At 34.0% G+C, this 25,598-nt stretch overlaps 1 protein-coding gene and 1 long non-coding RNA gene across 2 annotated transcripts; one reads left to right on the plus strand and one right to left on the minus strand.

The window, feature by feature from the left end:
* Window positions 1-458: 458 nt before the first annotated feature.
* Window positions 459-17,487, plus strand: LOC109148541. The gene is made up of 3 exons (XR_002048825.1): window positions 459-702; window positions 4,044-4,046; window positions 17,477-17,487. It is a non-coding gene; the product is annotated as an uncharacterized LOC109148541 (long non-coding RNA).
* LOC109148540 (agamous-like MADS-box protein AGL12) lies at window positions 14,950-23,195 on the minus strand. The gene is made up of 7 exons (XM_019296277.1): window positions 22,825-23,195; window positions 21,848-21,938; window positions 17,288-17,349; window positions 17,050-17,149; window positions 16,231-16,272; window positions 15,407-15,448; window positions 14,950-15,272 (listed from the first exon to the last, which is right to left on the minus strand). Exons 1-7 carry the CDS (start codon window positions 23,004-23,006, stop codon window positions 15,180-15,182), a joined length of 612 nt encoding a protein of 203 aa, XP_019151822.1. The 5' UTR covers window positions 23,007-23,195; the 3' UTR covers window positions 14,950-15,179.
* Between the last annotated feature and the right edge of the window lie 2,403 nt (window positions 23,196-25,598).

Genomic DNA, 25,598 nt, shown 5'->3' on the forward strand with positions numbered 1-25,598 from the left:
CCCTTAATGCAGTCTATACAAGTCTCGAAATCAGTATAATCAAGAGTACTAAGTACCCCATCATTTACTAATCTCTTTATACGTTCAAGGGAGATATGACCTAATCTTCGATGCCATAACACGGAGGAGTTCTCACCAACACTCGATCTTTTGGAACCGGAGTGAATATGCATTGAGCTATAAGTGGCATTGTTTGTAAATTTAAATGATAACGACCATCAGACAATGTACCATATCCAACACAAGTTGATTTATCAAAAATATTCAAACACTTGTCTTGGAAATCAAAAGAGAAACCCAACAGCACAAGTCTAGAGATAGAAATCAAATTTTGGGAGAAACTTGGTACATAAAATGTCTTATTTAAAATCAAAACAAAGCCACTACTTAAAATAAGCTTACATGTTCCAATGGCTTCCACTTGTGACCCCATCTTCTTTCCTGATAAGATGGTTCGTTCACTTCCCACCGGCTTCCTTAGATCCTGCATTCCCTGTAAAGAGTTTGCAATGTGGATTGTTGAACCAAAATCAATCCACCAAGTATTAGTGTTAACTTCAGACATATTGGATTCATAACAAACGAATGAGGATAGAATACCTTTCTTCTCGATCCACTTTTCATACTTGATGCAATCTTTCTTCATGTGCCCCTTCTTTTTACAGAAGAAACACTTATGCACCTTCTTTATGTCAGCTTGAGGTGAAAGTTTTCCTTTCCCTTTAGCCTTAGAAGTGGAGCCTTAAGATTTTCCAGATTTAGACTTCTCGTGTGTCGTAGCCAACATAGCACTTTCTCCCATTTCCATCACCAACCTTCCTTCTTCTTGAACACACATGGTCATTAAATCATTTATGGACCATTTTTCCTTATGTGTGTTATAAGAAATTTTAAAAGGTCTATACGGTGATGGTAGGGTGTACAAAGCATAGTACACAACATAGCCATCCGACATATCTACCCCAAGAGTCTTAAGTTGAGCCATAATGTCCCGCAATTCCATGATGTGCTTACGCACACCTTTGACAAAAGTGAGACGGAGAGAGGGGAATCTCATGATGAGGGTGCTTGCTAAAGCCTTTTTTGAAGTGACGAACTGGTCATCAATAGCCTTGAGCAATGCTTGGACATCCTTATGCTTTTCACTAACGGAACCCTGAATCCCATCAGATATTTTTGCATTGATGTACATTGTACTGAGTCGATTGGACTTATTCCATCGCTCATATAGTGCAATGTCATCTTGGGTACTGTCTTTAGTGGGGATCGGTGGTTCTTCATTATGGATAGCAAAGTCCAAGTCCTTCCACCCTAAATTGAGAAGAACCCTTTCTTTCCAAATTTTGTAGTTGTAACCCCTAAGTTCGGGAACTTCTATGTTCAAATCTGTATGAGAAACGGATTGAGATGCTGTAAAGGTAAAAGGTTTGGATTAGAATTTTGAGGCATAGAAAGAACTGAATCGCATACATTACCAATGTAAATGATGCATGTCAAAGATCCGAATGCCATAAAAATTGCATGTGGGCTAAATTTTTACGCAAAATGGACCTTAGAAAATTTTAGAATAGAAATGGGATGGGAACAAGGTTGAATTTCTATTCTCAACGATAAAACTACCAAAGACTATATGCTGATACATAATTGCCTGTGGGATAAATTATGATCATAGTTTGGTATTTTTATCTTGATTAACGATACAAATATAACAAAATTGCATGTGGGCTAAATTTCATTATATTACATATAATTAATCAAAATTGCATGTGGGCGGCCTCTAAGAGAAGGAGGGGGGATGGGGTGGATGGTGGCAGTATAAGGATGGATGCAGGGGATTTGGTGATGTCTGAGTTCTCAAAAAACGGATTTACGGCGGGTCCTGGTGGTCAGGCCCGCCCATCTTAATGAGTACAATAAGCTGGAACTGTCGTGGCTTGGGCAATCCACAGACAGTTCGTGAAGTGGTGGACATGGTGTCCCGTAAGAAGCCCGATTTCGTCTACTTAATGGAAACTAAAGTAGATCGGAATCATGCAGAAAAATTACGTATTAAGATTGGTTTTGAGGGTCTGTTTTATGTGGATCCAGATAGGAGAGGGGGTGACTTAGCATTATTATGGAAAAAGAATAATACTGGTAGGCTGTTGAGTTATTCAAAAAATTATGTGGATGTGGAGGTAACTATAAGGGAGAAAGTATGGCGTATAACATGTTTCTATGGGTTCCCACAGAGGCATAGACGCAGGGAGGCATGGCAATTGTTGAGTGGTTTAAAGGACAAGTCTACACTACCTTGAGTGGCTTTGGGAGACTTTAATGATTTGTTATACCAGCACGAGAAGAGAGGGGGAATCCCCAACCGGATAGTCTACTGAGAGGCTTTGGAGATACTGTACACAATTGTTGACTTGTCCAATTGCCAATGCGAGGTCACCAGTTTACATGGGAGAAGGGGAAAGGGACTGATAGGTGGTTGGAGGAAAGGCTGGATAAGGTGTTGGTTTCTACACGATGGACTACTTTGCATAGTGAGGCGTGGGTTGAAAATATTCTAACCCGAAAATCTGATCACTCTGCTCTCTTCCTAAACACTGATATTATACGGGGCCACAGATATGGGGGACCGAAACGATTTCTCTTTGAGATGGTATGGGTTCATGATGATGGTTGTCGGGGGGTAGTGGAGACTGCCTGGCAGGATAGTAGGGATAAGGGGCTATTGATTTGTCAGCAGCATTGTGGAGGAAGGCTAATGCGGTGGGGTGGGGAGCATTGGCATAAATTTGGTGACCGTATAAAGCAATTGAGAAAAGAACAGGATGAGCTGCGTCACAGACGGGATTCGGCTGCATTGGCCGAATTTCGCGATCTTGAGGAAAGACTGGGACAATTGGAGATGCAGGAGGATATTTTTTGGAGACAACGGGCAAAACAGCACTGGCTGCGTGGTGCGGATTGCAATACTAAATTCTATCATAGGTACGCTTCTGCTCGTAGAAGGAAAAATTATATTCCTAGATTAAAAAATGATGTGGGTGCATGGGTGGATGGGGAAAATATGAGGAAAGTTGTTTTGGAGTATTATGCTGCTATTTTTACATCATCAAACACTGAATGTGAGGATCCCATGCTTGATAATTTTACCCCCCGTGTGACTAGTGAGCAGAACACTATGCTCCTTCGCCAGTTTGAAATAGAGGAGGTCAGGAGTGCTTTATTTGCAATGTTTCCTGATAAAGCACCAGGACCCGATGGTATGAACCCTGGGTTCTACCAGGAATATTGGGATATTGTATGGGGAGATGTGTCTGAATTTATTGTGAATTGCTTAAACTCGGGCTCACTTCCTGAGGGATTAAATGATACTAATGTGGTTTTAATTCCGAAGAAAAATGTGCCTGAAACGGTAGCTGATATGAGACCAATAGCACTGAGTAATGTTCTGTACAAAATCATGGCAAAGGTAATAGCCAATAGGATGAAACCACTTATGGGGAACCTCATCTCAGAGGCCCAGAGTGCTTTTATTCCTGGGAGACTTATTACTGATAATATTTTAATAGCTGCAGAGGTGGGGCATTATTTAAATAGAAAGCAGTGTGGTAGGAAGGGGTGGGTGGCATTGAAGTTGGATATGGCCAAAGCATATGATAGGATGGAATGACAATTTCTGAGAAGGATGTTGGAGGTAATGGGTTTTGATGACCAGTGGATTAATTTGTTGATGCAGTGTGTTACTACTGTCCAATATAACATCCTGATTAATGGTGTTAATAGTAGGGGTGTAACGCCAATTAGGGGACTACGACAGGGAGATCCTTTATCTCCATATTTATTTCTCATATGTGCTGAAGGGTTATCTATGTTATTACAAAGAGCGCAAATGGCTGGCTTAATACATGGTTGCAGAGTTGCTAGGGGAACCCCACATATATCACATCTATTTTTTGCAAATGATAGCCTATTATTTTTTAAAGGCAGATGATAGAGAGACAGAAGTAATTAAACAGTGTCTAGGACGATATGAGGAGCTATCAGGACAGAAGGTAAACTATCACAAGTCCAGTGTCCGTTTTAGCAGAAATACCAGTGTGGAGGACATGGAAGTGGTGGGAAATTGCTTACAGGTAGACCAGGCACCCAACTTTGGGATATATCTGGGATTACCATCTTTTGTGGGGAGAAATAAAAGGGCAGTGTTCTCATATATTGAGGATAAGATAAAACAGAGAATTAGCTCATGGAACAAGAAGTTTCTGACACAAGCAGGGAAGGAAATTCTATTGAAAAGCGTGACACAATCTATGCCTACCTTTTCAATGAGTGTCTTCTTGATTCCAGACACGGTGTGTTTATCAATTCAGAGAACAATGAACAAGTATTGGTGAGGCACTGGTATGGATAGGGGAATACACTGGAAAGCTTGGGATAAGCTGAGTATCCCAAAGAAATATGGAGGAATGGGATTTAAAGATCTCAAGAATTTTAATTTAGCAATGTTGGGAAAGCAGGCATGGCGCTTACTCACAAGTCTAGACACACTTGTTGCAAAAGTCTATAAGGCAAGGTACTATCTGAATACCACTTTTATTGATGCCAAGATAGGAGGATGCCCAAGCCACTCATGGAGAAGTATTATGGCAGCTCATGATATGGTGGTGGCACGGGTGCGCAGGAGGATAGGGGCTGGTAAAACGACACTAATCTGGGGACACCATGGTTACCTGATAATCCTAGCCCTCTGGTACAGACTGATATGCTTGTAGAGCTCAGGCATACTAAAGTGGTAGGTTTAATAGATGAACAAACTGCTACCTGGGACCCACATATTTTAGCAGATTTATTTGATGAGGAGGATGTGAGTAGGATACTGAGGATACCTGTCAGTCCAGGATATGAGGACTCATGATATTGGCCCGATGACCCCAACGGGGTATATACGGTTAAGAATGCCTACAGAAACATTATGGGTGTTTATGATCACTCACCTGGGGATTTTGAGAAATGGACTAAAATGTGGGGAATGAAGATACCCCCAAAATGGAAGACTTTTTTATGGAGAGCAATTTGTGATGTTCTTCCAACAACTAACAACTTGATTATAAAGAGGGTGGAAGTGGATCCCACATGCCAAATGTGTGGGCTGGCACATGAGAATGTTATGCATACATTCATCAATTGTGATTACTCTAAACATGTTTGGAATATTTCAGGATTGCCAATAACAAATATTGTTGTCAGCTCATTCCCGAGTGGCTAACGATTGTGCTTACAATGTTCACAGAGGATCAAAGTGCGGCCGTAGTAGCATTGCTTTATTGCATATGGAGGTGCAGAAATTCAGCCGTATGGGACGGCACATTGCTGCACCCTACGGCGGCTTGGAGGCAGGCCACGGCGGCACTACACTCCTACCAGCAAGTAGCGCGCCGCGGCTTGTCAGCTCCCACGGCAGCTACAGCGGACAACAACGGCGGCACTATCCCACGATGCTATGTGGATGCGGGATACCGAGAAGACACGGGGGAGGCTGCATACGGTATTGTGTTGCTGTCTCCAGAAGGATCTTTCTTAGCGGCAAAAAATGGAAGACTACCGAATTGCTTGTCGCCGTTTATGGCAGAGACTTTGGCATGTAAGGAAGCTCTATCCTGGCTATTGGAAAAGAATATAACAACAGTATCCCTTCAAACAGACTGTTTACAGCTCAGGAATGCTATACGACAGAAATCAACTATCATAATGTCCTATGTTGGAGTAATAGTAGACCAATGTAGGAATTTAATTTCATCTTTTAGTTATGTCTTGTTAAATCATATTTCTAGGCAGATTAATGCGCGTGCGCATACGTTAGCTTCGTTAGCTTTTATTCAGGATCAAGCTGTGTATTGGGATTATATCCCCCTCTGGCTGCATTGCAGCTTTGATTCATTAATACAATCATTCATTGGTTGGTTTTCAAAAAATAAAATCACAATTTATGCCTAAACTTTATGTGATTTGAAAAAGCTTGATATACAATTTTAATTAAATTAAGGATGCTGTGGGCCTGTGGCTACTCCTTAATTAACTAAATTTGTATTATCACATCGGCATAGATTTAACAAAACAAACTATGCACTTAACATGATAAGCAATTACCAAGTATACTCCCAGGAAAGTTGGTCGAGATGAAACTCGGTTAAATACCAACTCCTTAGACAGAGTAGGATTCCAAGGGAACTAGTAGCATATTGGCTATTCTAATTTTCTTCCCAAGAAACTTTCCCCGGTTCATGCATTCTCATATTATAGCATAACTGTTTTGAAGGGTTTACTCAAAACTTTGACGTTCACGGTTTAGAAAAAGGGCTTTTAAGGATATGTGAACTTTTGAACTTAATGTGCTAACCTTCAGGCACTACCGTAGTCGTACTAAACCTTATGTACTACTATAACCGCAATATGCTAAAGTCCAATATACTAAGGAATTCAACAAACTTCTAAAAGGCACTACCAAAGTCCAAGTACTAAGGAGTTTCATAAATTCCTAAAACATGCATTTCTTAGGCATAAAATAAATCGCATAATTAAAACAAACTAAAATTATGCTAATTGGACATAACATGCATATTACAAAACACAAACTCATATTAAACAAATAAATTGCACAAACATTATAGCAATTTAACACATGAGCATACTATAATAAAATTCAAATTTCAGGCCCAAACAATTTGAACAATTTATGTATTAAAACAATTAATAATTAATGATTTATATAAATAGGCTCAAACCAAATTGATACCCCATCAGCCCAAAACTTAATTTAAACAATTAAATAACTTAACCTAGCTTCTAATCTCCATACCCGCAGCCTAAAAAAAAAAAACTAAACAAAAAAAAAAAAACAAAATAGATCGATAGAGAGAGATCGGACGGGACACACCACCGCTCCAGCAAATCCGTCACCACCGCTCGCCACCGTCACCGATACACAGCACCGCCGTCTTCCACAGCCGCACCAACAGACCGCGGCCGACAAGTAGAGGAAGCGCGACGGAGACAGCTTCGCCGCCCACGATCTGCCAACCTTTCTGTTCGCCGAAAAAAGCAGTAATAACGCCACCGCCGAGAACCCTGCTTCGCCGGTCGTTGCCTGAAGAAGAAAGGGAAGCAACGACGTCGCTATAGACTAGCTTCGCCGCCACCGCCTGTCTTCTACCCCGGTCATCGGTAAAAATAGCGCACCGACGACCATTTGAAACCGTTACACGGTCGTCGACGAGTGGCCAGAGAACAGAAATCGGAATCGAAGAAGCCACAACAGCAGGTTGGTTCAAAATATTTTTTTGAAAGCCAACAAACTTATATTGCATTAGCCATTCCAGGCTCAAGAAAAGAAGGAGGAATATCCCTCCAAAGAGAACGTGCCAAAGAGGCAGTTACATATATATATATATATATATATATATATATATATATATATATATATCTAAAAGCACACCAAAACTGATAAATGTTTAAAAACCAAACCTAGCTAAAAGTTCACAAATCCTTCACTTTCTCAACTTTAACAACAAACTTCTTAAGACTTTTTTCTGTGTGAATGAAAATCACTGTCATACCACATCTTCATTTTCCTACAAAAATTTCTAAATAAAAAGATAAACAATAAATAAAATTAATAAAATTTGAAATTAAATAAGGGCAATACTACCAAACTCATCATCCCTAATATAACTTAATTAGATCATGTTAATATTGAATATTTACAAAGGCATTAAATAGAAATTAAATTGTTCTGCATTTAGTATTGAGTGATAGTACTATTTGTACGAACTAAATATTTATTAAAAAATATACATTGATTTGTAATAAGACTACATAAGACTGATTTTACTATATAGGATGGTATCTCTAAGTGAAGAAACAAAAGGAATTCTACAAATTACTTCTCAAAACAAAAAGGAAATTTACAATTTACATAAATCATAATCTGTTTCATGCTCAATAACCTAACATTATTAATACACTACACAATAAATTTTGGAACCAAAAAACTCGCGTAGTTTACTACTGCTGCTTTGTACTTTGTAGAATGGCCTTATAACTGAAAACATACTTAGTTCCTGCATCAACATAATAGAGAGAATAATAACACACTCCTGCTTCTTTTGCCATGAAAAACACACTCCTTACACTTTATGCTTTCACTGCCCTTCCTATCATGTATATATATATCATACTTACACACACTTACCTTGATAGCAGTGCTTGTTTTCATAGGAAATAAATCAGTTGCCGTAGCAAAGAGAGGTGCCATGGAGGTCGAAGATTATATTTGCAATCTGAAACACTGTTGCGTTGTTTTTGAAACTGTAAGGTGAGAATGTATTTTTATAGCTGTGTTTGGAGACATTGAAGAGATATGTGATTTAATGCTATTTTTTTTGGATAACAAAGTGACACAATTCTAAACTGTGTGAACAAATTAATTAAACAATAAATCCTAATCAATAGGATAACCAAGGGTTGAAAATCAAAAAGCCAACGTCTGTTCATTTCTATTCAAATATTAAAGATTACATTAAACCACTAAAGTGATAATTCCCAAAAAATAGCTATAAATGAGAGGCCAAAATCGTTTTTACACTACTTATTACAAAACGGAGTCGTTTTATTTGAGCGGGAATTATTTACCAAATTTATTTTCCCAAGGGGTGTGACCTTTTTATATAGTAAGATAATATATATATATATATATATATATATATATATATATATATATATATATATATATATATATATATATATATATATATATATATATATATATATATATATATACACACACACACACACACAGTTATATATGCACACCTTAAATATATATATATGTATATAGAACAATATGTATCCATATATATTTACAGCATACGGCACATTGGATTTTCGATTCATATATAAAACAAAAATTCATATGAAATCAATATATTCGAATATTCAAATTGCATATATACAAGATTTATTATATTTTTAAGAATATATTATTTTCAAAATATAAGCAATTTGAACAACTAGGTAGAGATTAACATACCAAATGTAAACAAATATAGGCACATATACTGTTATACATACATTGCATATGTAATAATAGGGACTAACCTCCAGCCATAGTTGTTTGCTATTGATTTGCCTCGAAGTTGATGTAGAATGTCTTAGTTGTTTGTTGCAGTGATTTGGGCAGAGTGTCTCAACCATCAATATAGACTTTGTAACAGTTGTAACGGTTAACCGTTACAACTGTTACAATTGGCACACCATAATGGCCATTAAGGACATAATAACCTTGCACCACAACATGGAAAATGTTACTTGTTCGTTGGGATTAGTTGCGGTGCCACCAAGGACAAGGAGGGCCGGAATAATAATAATATTTGCAGTGAAAGTTGCGGATAAAAGAGAAGAAAATAGGATTTTAATTGGGAAGGGTAAATTATGTTATTTCTTTAAAATAATAAGGATAAAGATGAAAAAGAAAAAGTTAGGAAGCTAAGAACTTATTTTGAAACGCTACCTAAGGTAACGTTCCAAAATAAGCTCTTATTTTAAGCTAGGAGCTTAGTTTAGGAACATAACCAGACAGAGCTTATAGCTTATTAGTAGCTTAAAATAAGATATAAGCTCCTAAATAAGCTCTGCCAAACAGAACCCTAGTGGATTGCTAAATCCTAGAAAGAGTGCTTAGGCAGTGGATTAGGCAGTTGCCAAACCACTATAAATATCGGTTCCTTCTTTCTCTCTCGTTGCTATTTAATTTAATATAATTGTGTTATTTATCCTATCAAACTCTATATAGTGATATGCTATCTTTCATATTCTGAACATTAGCTTCATACAAATATACTTTCTCTTCTCCCAATATATATACATTATATACTTTCTCTTGCATATTAATCGGGCTCTTTAGCACAGAATTTGCAATAGCCTAATTCACACCCCTCTTAGGTTGTTTATCGTTTTTCAATTGTAATAATAATAATAATAACAATAACAATAACAATAATAATAATAATAATAATAATAATAATAATAATAATAATAATAATAATAATAATAATAATAATAATAATAATAATATTGTTATGGAATGTATATATTAGGTTGCATAGAGATTTATACGGATTTGAGTAGGTAGTCATAAGGAAATAATTTATTTTGTTTCCTTCTTAGAGGTATTCTAACATGTATATATAGGGCTGCGTATTCTCTTTTGTTGGTCCCAAAAGAGGTAAGGTGAAAGTCTAGAGGGGGGGGGGGGGGGGGTGAATAGACTTTCAAACTTTTTCGCACAACACAACAATTGCTAAGCCAGAGATAAACCAAAACTCTTAACTAGATTGTTAGAGTATGGTGCACAGCTGAAATAAATAAACATAAAGTGTGTGTGAGATTGTGTGAGCAGTATATCTCGTGTAGAGCGAATATGTAAAGAGCAGTAAGTAAAGAAAGCAGTAAAGAACACAAGACAATTATAGTGGTTCGCGAGGTGGTGTAATCCTCCTACTCCACTTGCTCTTATCTCCAAGAGCAATTCACTATATCTACCACTCCTTGGTTCCAAGATACAATGAATTTCCGTGATCTAGTGCTTTGATCACAAAGCCCGCACTAATCACGCCCAGTGACACCACACTGCTGCTTCGGGTTTCACGTCGCCGCGCAACTATCCCAGGATTTCACGACTCCGCGTTACTATCCCCCGTCTTCCACACTCCGGTAGAAACGTATCCCGTGATCTAGTGATTTGATCACAAAGCCCGCACTAATCACGCCCAGTGCCTCCAACACTGCTTCTTCGTATGTCACAGCTCCGTGTGACAATCCAGGATTTCACATCTCCGTGCTACTTTCCTCCCTTCTCTTGTTTTGCTCCAAAACAAGTGTTGTCTTGCTTCCAACTTCTGAGACTCTGTAGATGATCTTCAATGATGCGTAGGTCTCTTTGATGAAGATAAACACTCTGGAATGATTTCTCTTGATAGCTCTGAGTGTTTTCTCTCTTTGAATGTATCAAGTAAAGCACTTGATATTTTTGCTCTGCTTTGCTCTGTTTAAGAACTCTCAGAATATTTTTCTCTTGAAGCTCTCTGAGTTCTTTTTATTTTCTCACTTCTCACTTGAAGATTTTTGGTATGCTCTGTACCAAATGAGATTTTTGCTCTATGCTCTTTCAAGCTTAATTGCTCTATTCGTTCCCCTTGATGGGTTCGAATTTTCTGCTCTCTTGTTCGTGATTTTCTCAACTGCTCTATGCTCTTCTCACTTTCGTTCACTTCTCTACATCTCTTCAAGTCTTCATATCTTCATCATTTTATAGCTGGTAATGAGAATCTGTCCGTTGGAAAGAGACGCTCTCATTTTTGAAATCTTGTATCTTTTTGTCAGAGATCTTATCTTATCTTCTGCAAAGATGTCAGAAAAGATAAGCTAGCCGTTTGATGGATCTTCATCTCCATGTAAATGAGCTCCCAAACTTCATATGATATTCCTCTGGTTTAACGTTGAGTGGGAATATCTGGGTCTCTGTTTTGGTGTAGAATGGCTTCTCTGATCAGCTCTGAAGTGGTCTTTGTATCTTTGGGATTTAAAAATATTCATTAATTTAATCCCATACTAGTTAAACTAGTATTATTCCTTGTGAGAATATTTTCACTGTAAGTTCATCTTCATCTTCTTCATTCTCACGTCTGGGTGTTCTCAGACTTCAAATTGGCTTTGAACTTCCACCCAATTTGAATTTCTCCTTTGTAATTGACACCCAATTTCAATTGTCTTGTAATTGGAACCCAATTTGAATTTCTCCTTTGTAATTGGCTCCCAATTGACTTTGACTTGTAATTGGTTCTTAATCTACTCCTGGTGCTTTCAATTGCTTCCCAATTTGAATTGTTGACTTTGACTTTGAAATTGGCTCCCAGACTTCTCCTGGTATTGAATTTCATCTCAATTCAATTTGATCTCCATGTCTTCTTTGAATCGGTCCCCAACTTTGAAATTGCATCCCATACTACAACCTCAATCCCAGACTTCTCCTGGTATTGAATTTCATCTCAATTCAATTTGATCTCCATGTCTTCTTTGAATCGGTCCCCAACTTTGAAATTGCATCCCATACTACAACCTCAATTGGCTCCCAATTTCAATTCTACATTGGCTCCCATCTTGAATTGATTCCCATGTGAAACTTGCTCCCAATTTCAATTGCTTCGAACTAGCTCCCAATTTCAATTGCTATGAAATCGGCCCCGAATTCCTTTGAATTGGCTCCCAAGTGCAATTGCATCTCAATTGCCACCCAAGTTTCCATACTAAAACCTCAATTGGCTCCCAATTTCAATTCTTCGAACTAGCTCCCAATTTTGCTATGAAATCGGCTTCGAACTAGCTCCCAATTTCAATTGCTATGAAATCGGCCCCGAATTCCTTTGAATTGGCTCCCAAGTGCAATTGCATCTCAATTGCCACCCAAGTTTCCATACTAAAACCTCAATTGGCTCCCAATTTCAATTCTTCGAACTAGCTCCCAAAACTTGTAATTGGCGCCCAACTCCATCAGATTAATTTAATTTGGCTTCTCAAATTTTACCTTGTAAAATTTGTTGATGGTGAGTTTTGAACCTGAGCCATTTCGTATAATATATCAAGTATCATCCACTTCGTCCGTACAAATATTGATTAAATCTCCAATCATATTTGATGTATTCCTTTCTTTCAATAGATGCTTGATCTCCAAGTCAAATTCATGCAATCTTCAAATATTAATTTTCTTCACGAAAATTCTTCTGGATATCTTCTTTGAGTAGTAGCATTGACGTGAATATTGTATCATTCATCTTCTTGTTCAATTTGTCATTTTCTCCAGACAAATTCTTGATTTTAGGCTTTATATCTTCTTCTTCTATTTTCATCCATCTTCCTCTGTTTTTCTCTTTTCAAATTTAAATAAATTCCCGATCATGGTCTAAGACTCTACTAGACCTAACAAATAAAATTGGGGATCTACAAATACATATTTGGCATATCAAAACCATTACACTTTATTCCTAACATCTTTTAAGTGAATCATTCAGAAACCTAGCCTTTTCTTCACTTTTGTACATGGTATCGTGTCTAGAGATTCTGATGCTGTTTTGGCCAGCGCGCCATCCGTTACCACTTTCCCACCGCGCGAGAAGTTTTTCCGGTGATTGAATTTTTTTTCATAGGCAATTCCTAGGCCACCTGAGTCCGTTTACCCGGTTCTGAACTTGGTTTGGACCATTACGTCTTCTGTGACTTTTGCTCTACGGTTATTTTGTCTAGTACACATACAACTTGAATTTGTGTACTTTGTGATTTTTTTTATTTTTTTTTATTTTTTTGTATGGGTGAATATAAATTTGATACATCTACCAAATCACATAACCTAGTTGGCTTGGTATACAATTAGTGTAAAAATGTTAAATTTTACTAGTATTTGTATCATATTAGTGAAACGTCATTGTGTTTTGAAGAAGAGTAGAGTATATGCTTCCCAAACAACTAAAAAAAAAATATTGTCCCAATTTTCCTATCCTTACTCTTTATTTTTATTAATCATTTGAACTCAAACACACATGCATTATTTTCTAGTTGTTGCAAATGTTCAAATTAGCTACAAATTAAATTAGGCACACTTAAGAGCTGTTACTAATAACTTTGTTGACGTAACATTGACATCATCATTGCCGCTTCACCATAATAAGTTGTTCATATACCAACTCATATCTAGTTTTATTGGTGATGGAGGAAATTGATTCCAAAATAATATATTATTATAAAGGGAAAATGCCTTAATGCAAAGAGAGTGAGATAAAAAAAAAAAAAATTGTACTATATTAAGTAGGATTGCATTGAGAGTACAATAGTCAATGTGTGAATAAACAAAAGGTTAGTTCTCTTGCAAGGAAATGACCAGCCTATTTATACACGAAAAAAATTAATGGCTTCTTTAGTAACACTCCTCACGACGTAAATATTTCCCAAGCGAAATGAGTACTTGTAACGACTCTAACAATTAATTGTAAGTTGTAACGATTATTACCCAACTCCAATTCTCCAACCTCATATGCCAACATAACCCTTTCTTCTTGTGTTGACCCAGCCCTCTTAGCTTAGGCCAACCCTGGGGTTGGCAACTTGGCATCCTTGTTCTGGACTTTAAGTTTCTTGATCGAGTCCAATATATCTACAATTAAATTTCAAAATAGTTAACTATATCAGTCACATAATATATTAACTCATCCCGAATAAGGAATTATAATAATGGTTTACAATATAATGAGATTTGAATTTGAACCTATTCCATAAATAAGGACAATGTCTACCATATGCATAATCACTTAAAAAGTTGTTATTTTGATCTTTAAATGCTTGAATTCCTGTATGATTTTTTTTTTAATTTTTTTTTTGGAAAGGGAATTCCTATATAATTTATTTATTTTTACATTTAACGGAGGAAGAACAACCAAATACGCATGAGAATCTATTAGCATTCCTCCATGCTCCTTATACGTGAAACTTATGATATGTTATTTGATCCTTATGACCGTATCCAATACAATCCGCCATTGACATATTGGATTCAATTGGATCCGCACCCTAGTGGATGAGAATGTAGATGAAAAGTTCCAAATTCATATTTGGCGGATTCACTCGAAATTCACTCAGTTTTCTTTTAAATCACTCATAATTTGGGGTTTCAGACCACTGAAAGTATTTTCTAAACATGACTTTTTGTTCTTTTTCTCATGAATTTAAAAGTTCTAGTTGATTTTTATTTGTACATGAAAAAAAAGTGAGAATAATAATATTTTACTTGCACATATAAGATTTGATTGTAATTAATAATGTCTACATTAGCCAATACATATGAAATCATACTTATTGATGCATAAAATAATTAAAACATAATATTATGCATAATACAATAATGCCATTACATTGTAATAGTCCTGCAGAAGTATACAAACTAGGTAGGAATTGAAGAAGCCCCACACACATCAACTCAAACATATTTATCAGTACTGAATTATTAATCATTGAATACACTTATTATTGTCTCCACTAAGATGCATTATATTTTATAACATTAACTATATATCACAGCTGCCTGCTCAGAATTGATAAATCTTATTCTGAATAGTTAGTGGGCATTGGATGTTAGTCAGCATTGGTGCTATGTTAGCAGTCCTGCACTGTTCATCTATCTGCAAAACTCAACAAAATCATATAATTAAGGTCATCAAGGGGAATTTAAATTTAATTAATTAATTAAGAAATTCAATATTTTAATTAGCAATTAATTAATTTAATTTGCTTTGATTATAGTATAGTGTGTTACCTTTTCCTTTAAGTGTTTATTTGCTGCAGTCAGTATCCCTTCCTTCAGTACCAAATACAAATCAATATAATTAATTCTCTATTCAAAAAAAAAAAATTCTCTATTGAAAATACATTATAAATAAAGTGTGTCAAATCAGTCTATTGAGTGTGGAATCATAAAAGATGATTTATTATGCAATTTTCTTTGGATAACAACCAATATATAATACTCAGTGTATTCATATAAAGGAGAGATGAAATTCAATGGATAATACAATTGCATTAAATTTAGAGAAAATGATCAAATAAACCCTAACCTTTACCTGAAAAGTGAATTAGCCCCTTAAATTTTTAAAAATGTGCAATTACACCCTTTAACATGCTATATTGATGTAATAAAGTCCAAAATCTGATAAATGACATGCTATTACAGGTCATTAGGGCTCCGACATCAATTTTATCCATCTCCGGTGGCCGGCGCCGGTCGCTATCTATCAGAGATGGACTGTTGTCGGGCGTCGGATTGTTGCCGGAGATTAATAAAATTGATGTCGGAACCCTAATGACCTGTAATATTGGTCATTTATTAGTTTTTGAATTTTATTGCCTCAATATAAGATGTTAAATGGTGTAATTGAACTTTTTAAAAGTTTAGGGGCTAATTAACTTTTCAAGTAAACTTTAGGGGTTTATTTGACACTTTAACCTTAAATTTATACCATATGATATGATTGGTTAATTTATAGATAATAACAAAATATTACCAATATATATCACAAGTCACATCAAATGGTGCAAAACTTTTTATAAAAAGAGCATTTTCTGAATTTAATTCATATATACCTTATTTTTCAACAGTTGGATCTCTTGAAACATGATATCCATCTGCACAGTAATATCCACCAAATATAAAATTAATCAGAATATTAGTTGAATATTAAAACTATATATATTATGATACTAATTACATAAATTTTATTAATTTGGTGATTTAGAAGGTAATAATTTAAAAAAAAAAATTAAGATGTTGATTAATATGGATATATTTTATTCCAAATACAATCATACATGGTATGCTTTATTGTATATATCAAATACAATGAAAATATATATTGATAGACGATATCTTATAAGTAAAAACTTGTGTGAGACTATCTCATGAATTCTTGTCAATGAGATGGTCGGCAAGTTATTCAGTGGACCTGAGTCCAAAGATACACAATATACATACTTAATATTAACAATTTACCTTTTAAAAATTCACAATTTCTGATGACCCTGTATTGTATTAAAATATTCTCAAAACTTAAAAACATAATTTATATTCTAGATGTTCACAATTTCAATACTAAAAATACAAATTTAGGAACAAGGTTCACCTTGTAAGGTGAACCCAGATCCATGATATAACAACTGGAGATGATCGGATCAAGATGAAAATGTAATACTAATTAAGAATGAAGTGTTGGTACTTATAAGAAAAAATGTAATACTTTTACATTTTAATTTAAAAGTATTACAATTTCAGTACAAGTATTACATTTTTATCTTAACTCGACCCATCTCATAGATAACGATTCGTAAGATATAATATCAAATAAATTTGATTCAAAGAGTAGTAGTCTCAAAGGATACTGTAAAATTTGGAGTAATTTAATATACCTTTGCGGAACGTATTTGATACATCCAAACTTCAAGATATTTCTCAAGTGCATGCAGTTCATCTACAGTCATAGTTCCAGCTCCTCCCCCATACATGAACCTGAATAACCACGGTTCTTTCTACCATTAAATAGTTTTTACCTTTATAAATAATAAAATAAACTTTTAATTTTATATTTCGAAAAATAATATTTGGATAATACCTTAACTATATATTTTACTAATTAATGAAGGGTACCTTAGGCCCCTCTGGAGTACTTCAATCTCGTTCTTCAGCATACCAATCTCCTCTTTCGGGTCCTAAATTATTTTTTAAAAAAATTAATTAAAATGCTCAATAATATTTCCTTACGTACATAATGAAAATTTTTGCAATATCATATATCATATATTATAGTGTAATGAGTGTATTTAGGGGCGGAGTCAGGAATTTTGTTTAGTGAGAGCAAGAAATACAATTAAAATATTTATTATAAAATATAAAATTATAGAAAAAAAATTATATATTATCTCTATTGATATAATATTTATAAATTCTTTTTATTTTAATTAGATCAACTCTAAGTATTTATAGAATAATTTAAATACGATGACGCTTATTTGAAACTTTTTAATTACATTGACTAGATAGTTCATAAAAATGTAAATTTTTTTAAAAAAATATTTTTCATAATTGAATTACAAAACATATTTTGTATCAATTAATTAATAATTGAATTACAAAACATATTTTGTATCAATTAATTACTAATTTTAAATAAGGGAAAATTGTAATTTATGCCCCACTATAATATGCCAATTATCAATGTCACCCTGATTTATTAATGGTGTGATGTTGTCCCTCAATTTTCAAAACAGTACATATAGTGCCCTCCCGTAATGTAAATGTTGCCCCTCATTTTTCAAAATGGTACATATATTGCCCCTCCCGTACGGCCGTACGGTACAGGAGTGGCACTATATGTACCGTTTTGAAAATTGAGCGGCAACATTTACGCCATCAATAATTCAGAAATGACATTGATAATTAACATATTATGGAGGGGCATAAATTACAATTTTTCCTTTAAATAATTTTTATCACACGTAACACATTATAAATTTCATATTTAATACTCCGTATACAATTAGAATTATGAATAAATTTCGGAAATCACAATTTTACTTTTAATGAGAAGATAAAATTAAAATATAATTATATATTCGAAGTGTGTTAGAAAAAGATAAAATTAAAATATAAATATATATTTAATGTGTATTAAGAAAAGACAAATACTCCCTCTTGTTCATTTTATTTGTTCTACTTACTATTTATTGATCAAACTAACTCTTTTTTCTTTGTTTATTTTCTTTAGTATTTTTTACTTATTTTTAAATTTAATTTTTTTTTTTGTGTGTGTGTTTAATAGTACTTTTAGTGTAGTTTCTAAATATATAAATTTTGTATACTAATATTAAACTTTTTTTTTTTGAAAATTAATATTAAACTTAATATTATGAAAATTGGATTAAAAATAACTTCAGTTAAACTTCGTTAACCGAACCAGACACATGAAATGGGACGGAGGGAGTATATATTTTAGGTTTATTATGGGTTACAACAAATTGTGTAGGTAGCAAGGTTTGACAATCCCTATACATTTTAACTACCAATTAAAAACTTTTTTGCACTTTTGGTCCCACAATTATAGTGACACTTCCAGGATTGATTCGCGACTTTCAAACTTTGCAATCTCAGTCCACGACTATTGTTTTAGTTGCAAAAATGGTCATTCTGGCAAATTTTTTTGTCAAAATCTCCCCGGAGAAAAAATTTCGCATTTCAAATAGGGATAAAATAGACATTTACATTGACCTTGCAATCTCGGACCGCCGTTGACCTCTTATTCTAACCGAAGTGCGAAAAATCAAACAAAAAAAAAAACAATTGCCAGAGACGAATCCAATTGTAAAAAAAAAAAAAAAAAAAAAAAAAAAAACCTCTTATTCGGACGACAATAGGTGTTTTTTTTTTTGTTTGACTTTTTCGCACATTGGTCAGAATAAGAGGTCAACAGAGATCCGAGATTGCAAGGTCAATGTAAATTCTCTATTTTATCCCTGCTTGAAATGAGGAATTTTTTTTCTGGTGAGATTTTGACGAAAAATTGGCCGGAAGGACCATTTTTGCAACAAAAACAATAATCGTACTGTGATTGCAAGGTTTGAAAGTCGCGAATTAATCTTGACAGTGCTACTATAGTCGTGAGACCAAAAATACTAAAAATTCACCAATTAAACCATCACAACTTTTGATAACTTTTATGTATAATAATATATTATTTATGTTTACTAAAGCATATACTACATTACTACCCACATACACACGTGGGGCAACGGTCCCCTTTCGATCCGTCCCTGAGTGTATTATGTGTTTTGTAAAATTATGGACTCGTTTACTAACGGAAATTGTTTTCTGTTTTCTGTTTTTTATATTAGAAAAAATTATAATTTATATCTCTTCATAATATGCCAATTATCAATGTCACCCCTGAATTATTAGTGGTGTAAATGTTGCCCCTCAAATTTCAAAATGATACATATAGTGCTTTTTTTTTTGAGAATCCTTTATATTATTTTCTTATGTATCTATGATAAATAGAAGATATAACTTTGTAAAGGACACAATACTCTAACCCATATTATAAATCTTTTCATATATACATAATATATTATTACTGAAGAAGAATAGTTTACTGTAAGTTGATCTGTTTATCACGCAGTAGTAAATAATTTTGGACGCAGCATCTGATTCTGAGAATGCAGAACAAATTCTATTTTCATATTCTATGTGAGATGCATATGCGAATATGACCCCAATAAGATCATTAAAGAAATATAAAATCTCAATTGTATTTAGGCGGTATTTGATTCAAGATATACATTATATAACATAATTAAGGGAATGTAATATTTTAATTTTTAGAATATCAAATTCTCATATATAGTCCCTATTATCTTACTCTCCTCAAGGAATACAACATTCCTAAGGAATGTAATAAATTAATAAATTATTAACATTAAATTTTGAAGGGAATGTGATTCCCTCCCAAGTTTTAGGTTTTCTAAAATTCTCAAGCATATTTACTATTTTGTCATTTCAATTATAACTATTATATTAGGAAATATATATTTTATGTTAGCTTATTATATTTAATTATGAGTTCAAATGAGAACAACCTCCTTCCGTAAAAAGTGAGGGTTGATCTCAATTGTCATTTATGGTTCATCAATGGTTGAAAGTTTTAATAAAAAATAATATAACGTTAATTTTATAATTATTTCAAACTTTCGAGTTTACAATTTTTATAAAATTAACCTGCCTATTTTTCCCTTATTTTTTAACAACCCTTAAATAAGTCATTACTTTTTACATGATGACTTATTATCACATTAACCCTCTCATATATAACTGTCTTATATATATATTTGTCCAATGGGTTGAGTTGTATACAACTAGGTGTGTAAGTATCACAATTTCAGTTTATATTACAATATTTATCATTAGTAACAACCATTTTACCTAAAATACTATCACAATTTCATATATAAATATTACAATATATATTATAAGTAACGGTTTATTTATTTCAAATTAGCATTAAATTTTTTGTAGGGAAAATGGCACTTTTTCCCCCTATGTTATATACTTATAGCACTTTTTTCCCCTCAATTATTTAAGTGGCTCTTTTTCCCCCTGAAATGTTAAATGGACATATTTACCCTTAAAATAAATATTTCATTTATTTTTATTCTCCAATAAATTATTACTATAATTTGGTTCAAACCAGATACTATAGTAACCAAACCAAAATATTCCAATTACAATTTATAATCAAAACGCGATATTTAGAGTTTATTAAAATCACGAACTGGAATGGGCGGTTCATGTTCCAAACTGAAAAAATAAAATACATTTATTGTTGAATTTAAACTATTTTAAAATAAAAAATAAAATTTTAAAATAAAGACGGTTCAAAATCGCGAACGGGATCCGGAACCGTCGGTTCATGATCCAGTTTTTTTTTTTATTCTTAAATTTAATAAATTGAAATCCAAATATTGGGTTCTAGATCTGAATCATAACTGAAAACTTTTAATTCGATTGCTATAGTGTCTGGTTCAGTTCGAACCGAACCGTGGTAATCGCTACATATACACAATAATTTGTTGGAGAAGTAAAATAAATAAAATGTTTAAGGGTAGAAATGTCAATAAAATATATTAGGGGGGAAAACCGCCACTTTTAAAATAATTGAGGGGGGTAATGTGCTTACATGAATAATTCAGGGGGAAAATGTGCTATAAGTATATAACTAAGGGGGAAAAAGTGTCATTTTCCCTTTTTTGTAATAAGTTCTATAATTTTAATTGTTATCAAAAGTAACAAACGATTATTATTCTAGATTCGACCCGTCTCACGGATCCACGCACAAGGTGACTCTTATTGTTGTTATTATTTATGGTATTAAAGTAAAATGATTATGTGGTATGAAGGATAACATTCAACCTAACATATATTAATATCACGTACTCTCAACATTAACTAAACATTTGTACACATCCCATGTAATCTAGCATTTTATTCATCTAATATTCACTAAAGTAATCTAACATTTACTGAACTAAACGCCTCTATATAGGTATTTTATCTTTTTCCTAGGTATCTAATTGTAAAAAAAATATGAAAATTAAAGTTTCTAAAAACGTAACATATGGCAAAAAGAGAGAGAAAGAGTGCTTAAAGGAATAAAAATACCAGAAGTTGATTATCGTTGGCTTCATCTGCCACCTGATCATCAGCTCCCCTAGTGCACTTCAGGTACTTCTCAATCAGCCCTTGCATGGTTCTTTATTCCATGGAGATTTAAAAAAACAAAAAAAAGAATAGAACGAAAATTATAAGTTAAAAATACACGTGAAAATTTCTGCTTGGAGATGATTACAATATAATTAAATATGAAATATAAGTTATAAATATATTTAAGTATATGATCAAAGCCTAGGGTAGGGTAGTGTATGTGTGAATTTGAATCCTAAAAGACTGATGCTTACGAATAATATAAGACTAAGATAACGTTATAAAAAAATTGTTCTTAGTAGGGAATCTGATAGATCAAAAGATTTATCATTACGGCATCTCCATTTGTATGTTTTAAGTGGATTTTGGTACAGTAAAAGTTTAAGTTGGAGATTTTAAACAAATGGGAAGGAAAGATTTTAATGATTTTTAACTCCTGCAAGCAGGGAGATTTTGCAGGAGAAAACCAGCTTTAGCGTACGGATGCTTCATCTAAAATTTATTTTCTTTTGCGTGAGATAACGGATGATGAGGTGGATGTTAGAGCCCACAAAAAACTGGGGTAAAATCCCCAACTATTGAGGATGCCCTTATGACTAAAGTTATAACTAGTTGTGACCACATATTTTCTAGAGTAAGGGTGTTGGATCTTCGCACAACAATCTCCCTCCTTGCACTAGCCAGTAAGACCTAATTTTATATTTCTTTATACAGTCACACATTTTTTAAAGTTAGGCTGTTCTCCTTGCACTAGCCCGTAAGGCCTAATTTTATTTCTTTATACAGTCACACATTTCTTAAAGTTAGGCTGTTGGACTTGGTCTTTTACCGACCTCCGTCCAATAATCTCCTGCTAGACTTGACCCTTATCGGTCTCGACCCAACAGGATCGAAATAGAAAAATAAAGCAAAAGAAAAAGATGAGATGAGAGTACCCTTGAGTGGCGAGTTCATAGAGCTTTCCGTGGGCGGAGAAAATGAAAAGTCCAATTTCAGCGTCGCAAAGCACGGAGAGCTCCTTGGCCTTCTTCAGAAGCCCTGCGCGGCGCTTGCAGAACGTCACCTGCCGGTGCACCGGGTTCTCGATCCTCTTCATCTGAATCTTTCCGCGAGCCATTCGAATATATAGCTATATATATTTGATCTATCTATCTGTTTCGAGAAATCCGATGATGGAAGTAGCTAGCTACCTAGTCGCAGACAACCTCCCACTAGTATGGACTAGCTTCGAGGTTGTTGCCCCAACTCTCTTGGGTGTGCTTAGTACAAACTTGGTTAATTACACTTGTTCTTCTGTGGTTTGGATCTTGGCTTATATATATATATATAATGTGAGAGTGAGATGAGCAGGCCACTAAATGATTCCACATATTAAAGAAAGGGTGAAAGAGCAGAGTTAATTAGGGGGCCGGGGTGAATAGCTTTACAGATCAGTAGGAATATTTGTGCTGCTCAGTTCTCCCCATTTTGTCGTGCTCCATGCCCCAGCCATTTTTGGTTGCGAATCCATCAAGGACACCTGGTGCCTTCGTCATTTATTTATAGGGTTCTACTATTGTCCTCCCAAATCTTACTCTCTCAAATTTACTCTCTGATGTGGTGGACTCTGATAGGTAATTTTTTTTCATGTGGGTCCTTATAAAAATGTCTAAATCAATATTTTAAGTGTGAGAGTAAAAGTTGAGGGATAGTTATGCTGTGCATCCGTATGCACCATGCATGGTGCATACGGATGCAAAAACGACGTCGTTTTATTAAAAACGGGCGTCTCCCCTTAAAAAAAAAATTCAAGTTCGATTCCCAGCAACAGCATTATGTTGTTCATTCATTCTGGAATTTTATTTCATAGATTATGGAATTTTAGTTCATTAATTCTGGAATTATAGTTCATCAATTCTGGAATTGTAGTTCATCGATTTTGAAATTTTATTTCATAGATTCTGGAATTTTTAGTTCATAGATTAGATTCTGGAATTTTAGTTCATAGATTATGGAAATAGTTCATCGATTTTGGAATTATAGTTCATCGATTCTGGAATTTTAGTTCATATGTTGTTGCTGGGAATCGAACCTGAATTTTTTTTTTTTAAAGGGGAGACACGCGTTTTTAATAAAACGACGTCGTTTTTGCATCCATATGCACCATGCATGGTGCATACGGATGCACAACATAATTTGCCAAAGTTGAGAGTAGAGAGTCAGAGTACATGTAGTATTTTCCTTATTTATAGAATGAGTTAATGCTCAATGTTTATAATTAAATAAGGTTATAGTATTTTCCTTATTTATAGAATGAGTTAATGCTCAATGTTTATAATTAAATAAGTATTTGAAAGATTACATATATATGAGAAGTTCATACATAGGTAATTGAATGTCAAATTTGTTTATTTAAATATGTAACTCAGAGTATATGAATACAAGATAATATAATATATTCATTATAATTGTCAAATAAATGTTAGCAACTTTATAAAATCGATCCTCTAACTACTTAGTCTTAAAACGGTAATCTAAATAAATACAGTTTTTGATTTGAATTTTTCTAAATATATTGGGCGATTGGTAAATATGATGTAACCCTTTCGGTCAAAACATTAAAGAAAGTGTTTGGTTGTTCAACAGTTTGGAGCAACAATTTGTTCCAAACCGCTGAAAATACAAACGCTGCAATTTGCAACGTTTTCACATAGCGTTTTGGAGAAATATTTCCCTAAAACACCCATGTATTTATATTTAAAAAAAAAACGTTTACTGTGGAAGAGCCGTTTCGACTCCTTTAATGCCAAGAGCCAATTTTGCTGGCTCACTGCTTGCCCATCAACGGATGGGCAAGCTTAATGTTTAAATTGGAGTCTTGAGGAGCCTCAAGGCTCACATGCCACTTTTCCTATCGATGTGGGAAGAGTGGCAAAACTAATCCTTATGTTTTTTTTTTTTTTTAATTTTTTATTTGTTTTATTAAATTATTATTATTATTATTATGAAATATATGTATACCCTTTAGGTCATTTTACATGATAATCTAAACAACTAATTTTTTTCAAATATTTTTTTACCAACTGCTGATATAATTCACTGGTCAAACTTGCTAATATAATATGCTAATTGCTAACTGCTAACGTAATCCGCTAATCGCTGATTGCCAAACAAGGACATTGCGAGGTAGTTTCCTGCTTTAATTTGGTGTGTTATTTGAATACTCTCTTTATCAACAAATCCCCCAAGTAGTTAATATGATTGACTTAACTTTTTTTTTTTCATGGTATTAAAAAAATACTTGGTAAATAAATATATAGCATTATTTTGTATTATAACTTTGATATTTAATTTAAAAATAGTGTACAAAAAAGATAATGGACAATGTAGTGTATGCAATTAATCATAGACAGTCTTTGTTTATGCAATTAGACATTAATCATAGACAGTCTTGTGCCTACACTCATGAACAAAATGGTCGTGTAGAACGGTGACACAGACACATTGTTGAGACTGGGCTTACTCTTATGGCTAATGCCTCTGTTCCGTCTCGTTTTTGAGATTTTGCTTTTGAGTCTGCTCTCTTTCTCATCAATAAAATGTCATCCAGTGTCTTGGGCAACTCTAGTCCTCACTATATGTTACACAAGTCTCAGCCTTCTTATTCCTTTTTACGTGTCTTTGGTTGTTTGTGCTATCCTCACTTAAGACCATATAATCATCACAAAAT

This window comes from Ipomoea nil, unplaced genomic scaffold (assembly GCF_001879475.1).
Source record: "Ipomoea nil cultivar Tokyo-kokei standard unplaced genomic scaffold, Asagao_1.1 scaffold2144, whole genome shotgun sequence".
Classification (NCBI taxonomy): Eukaryota; Viridiplantae; Streptophyta; class Magnoliopsida; order Solanales; family Convolvulaceae; genus Ipomoea; species Ipomoea nil.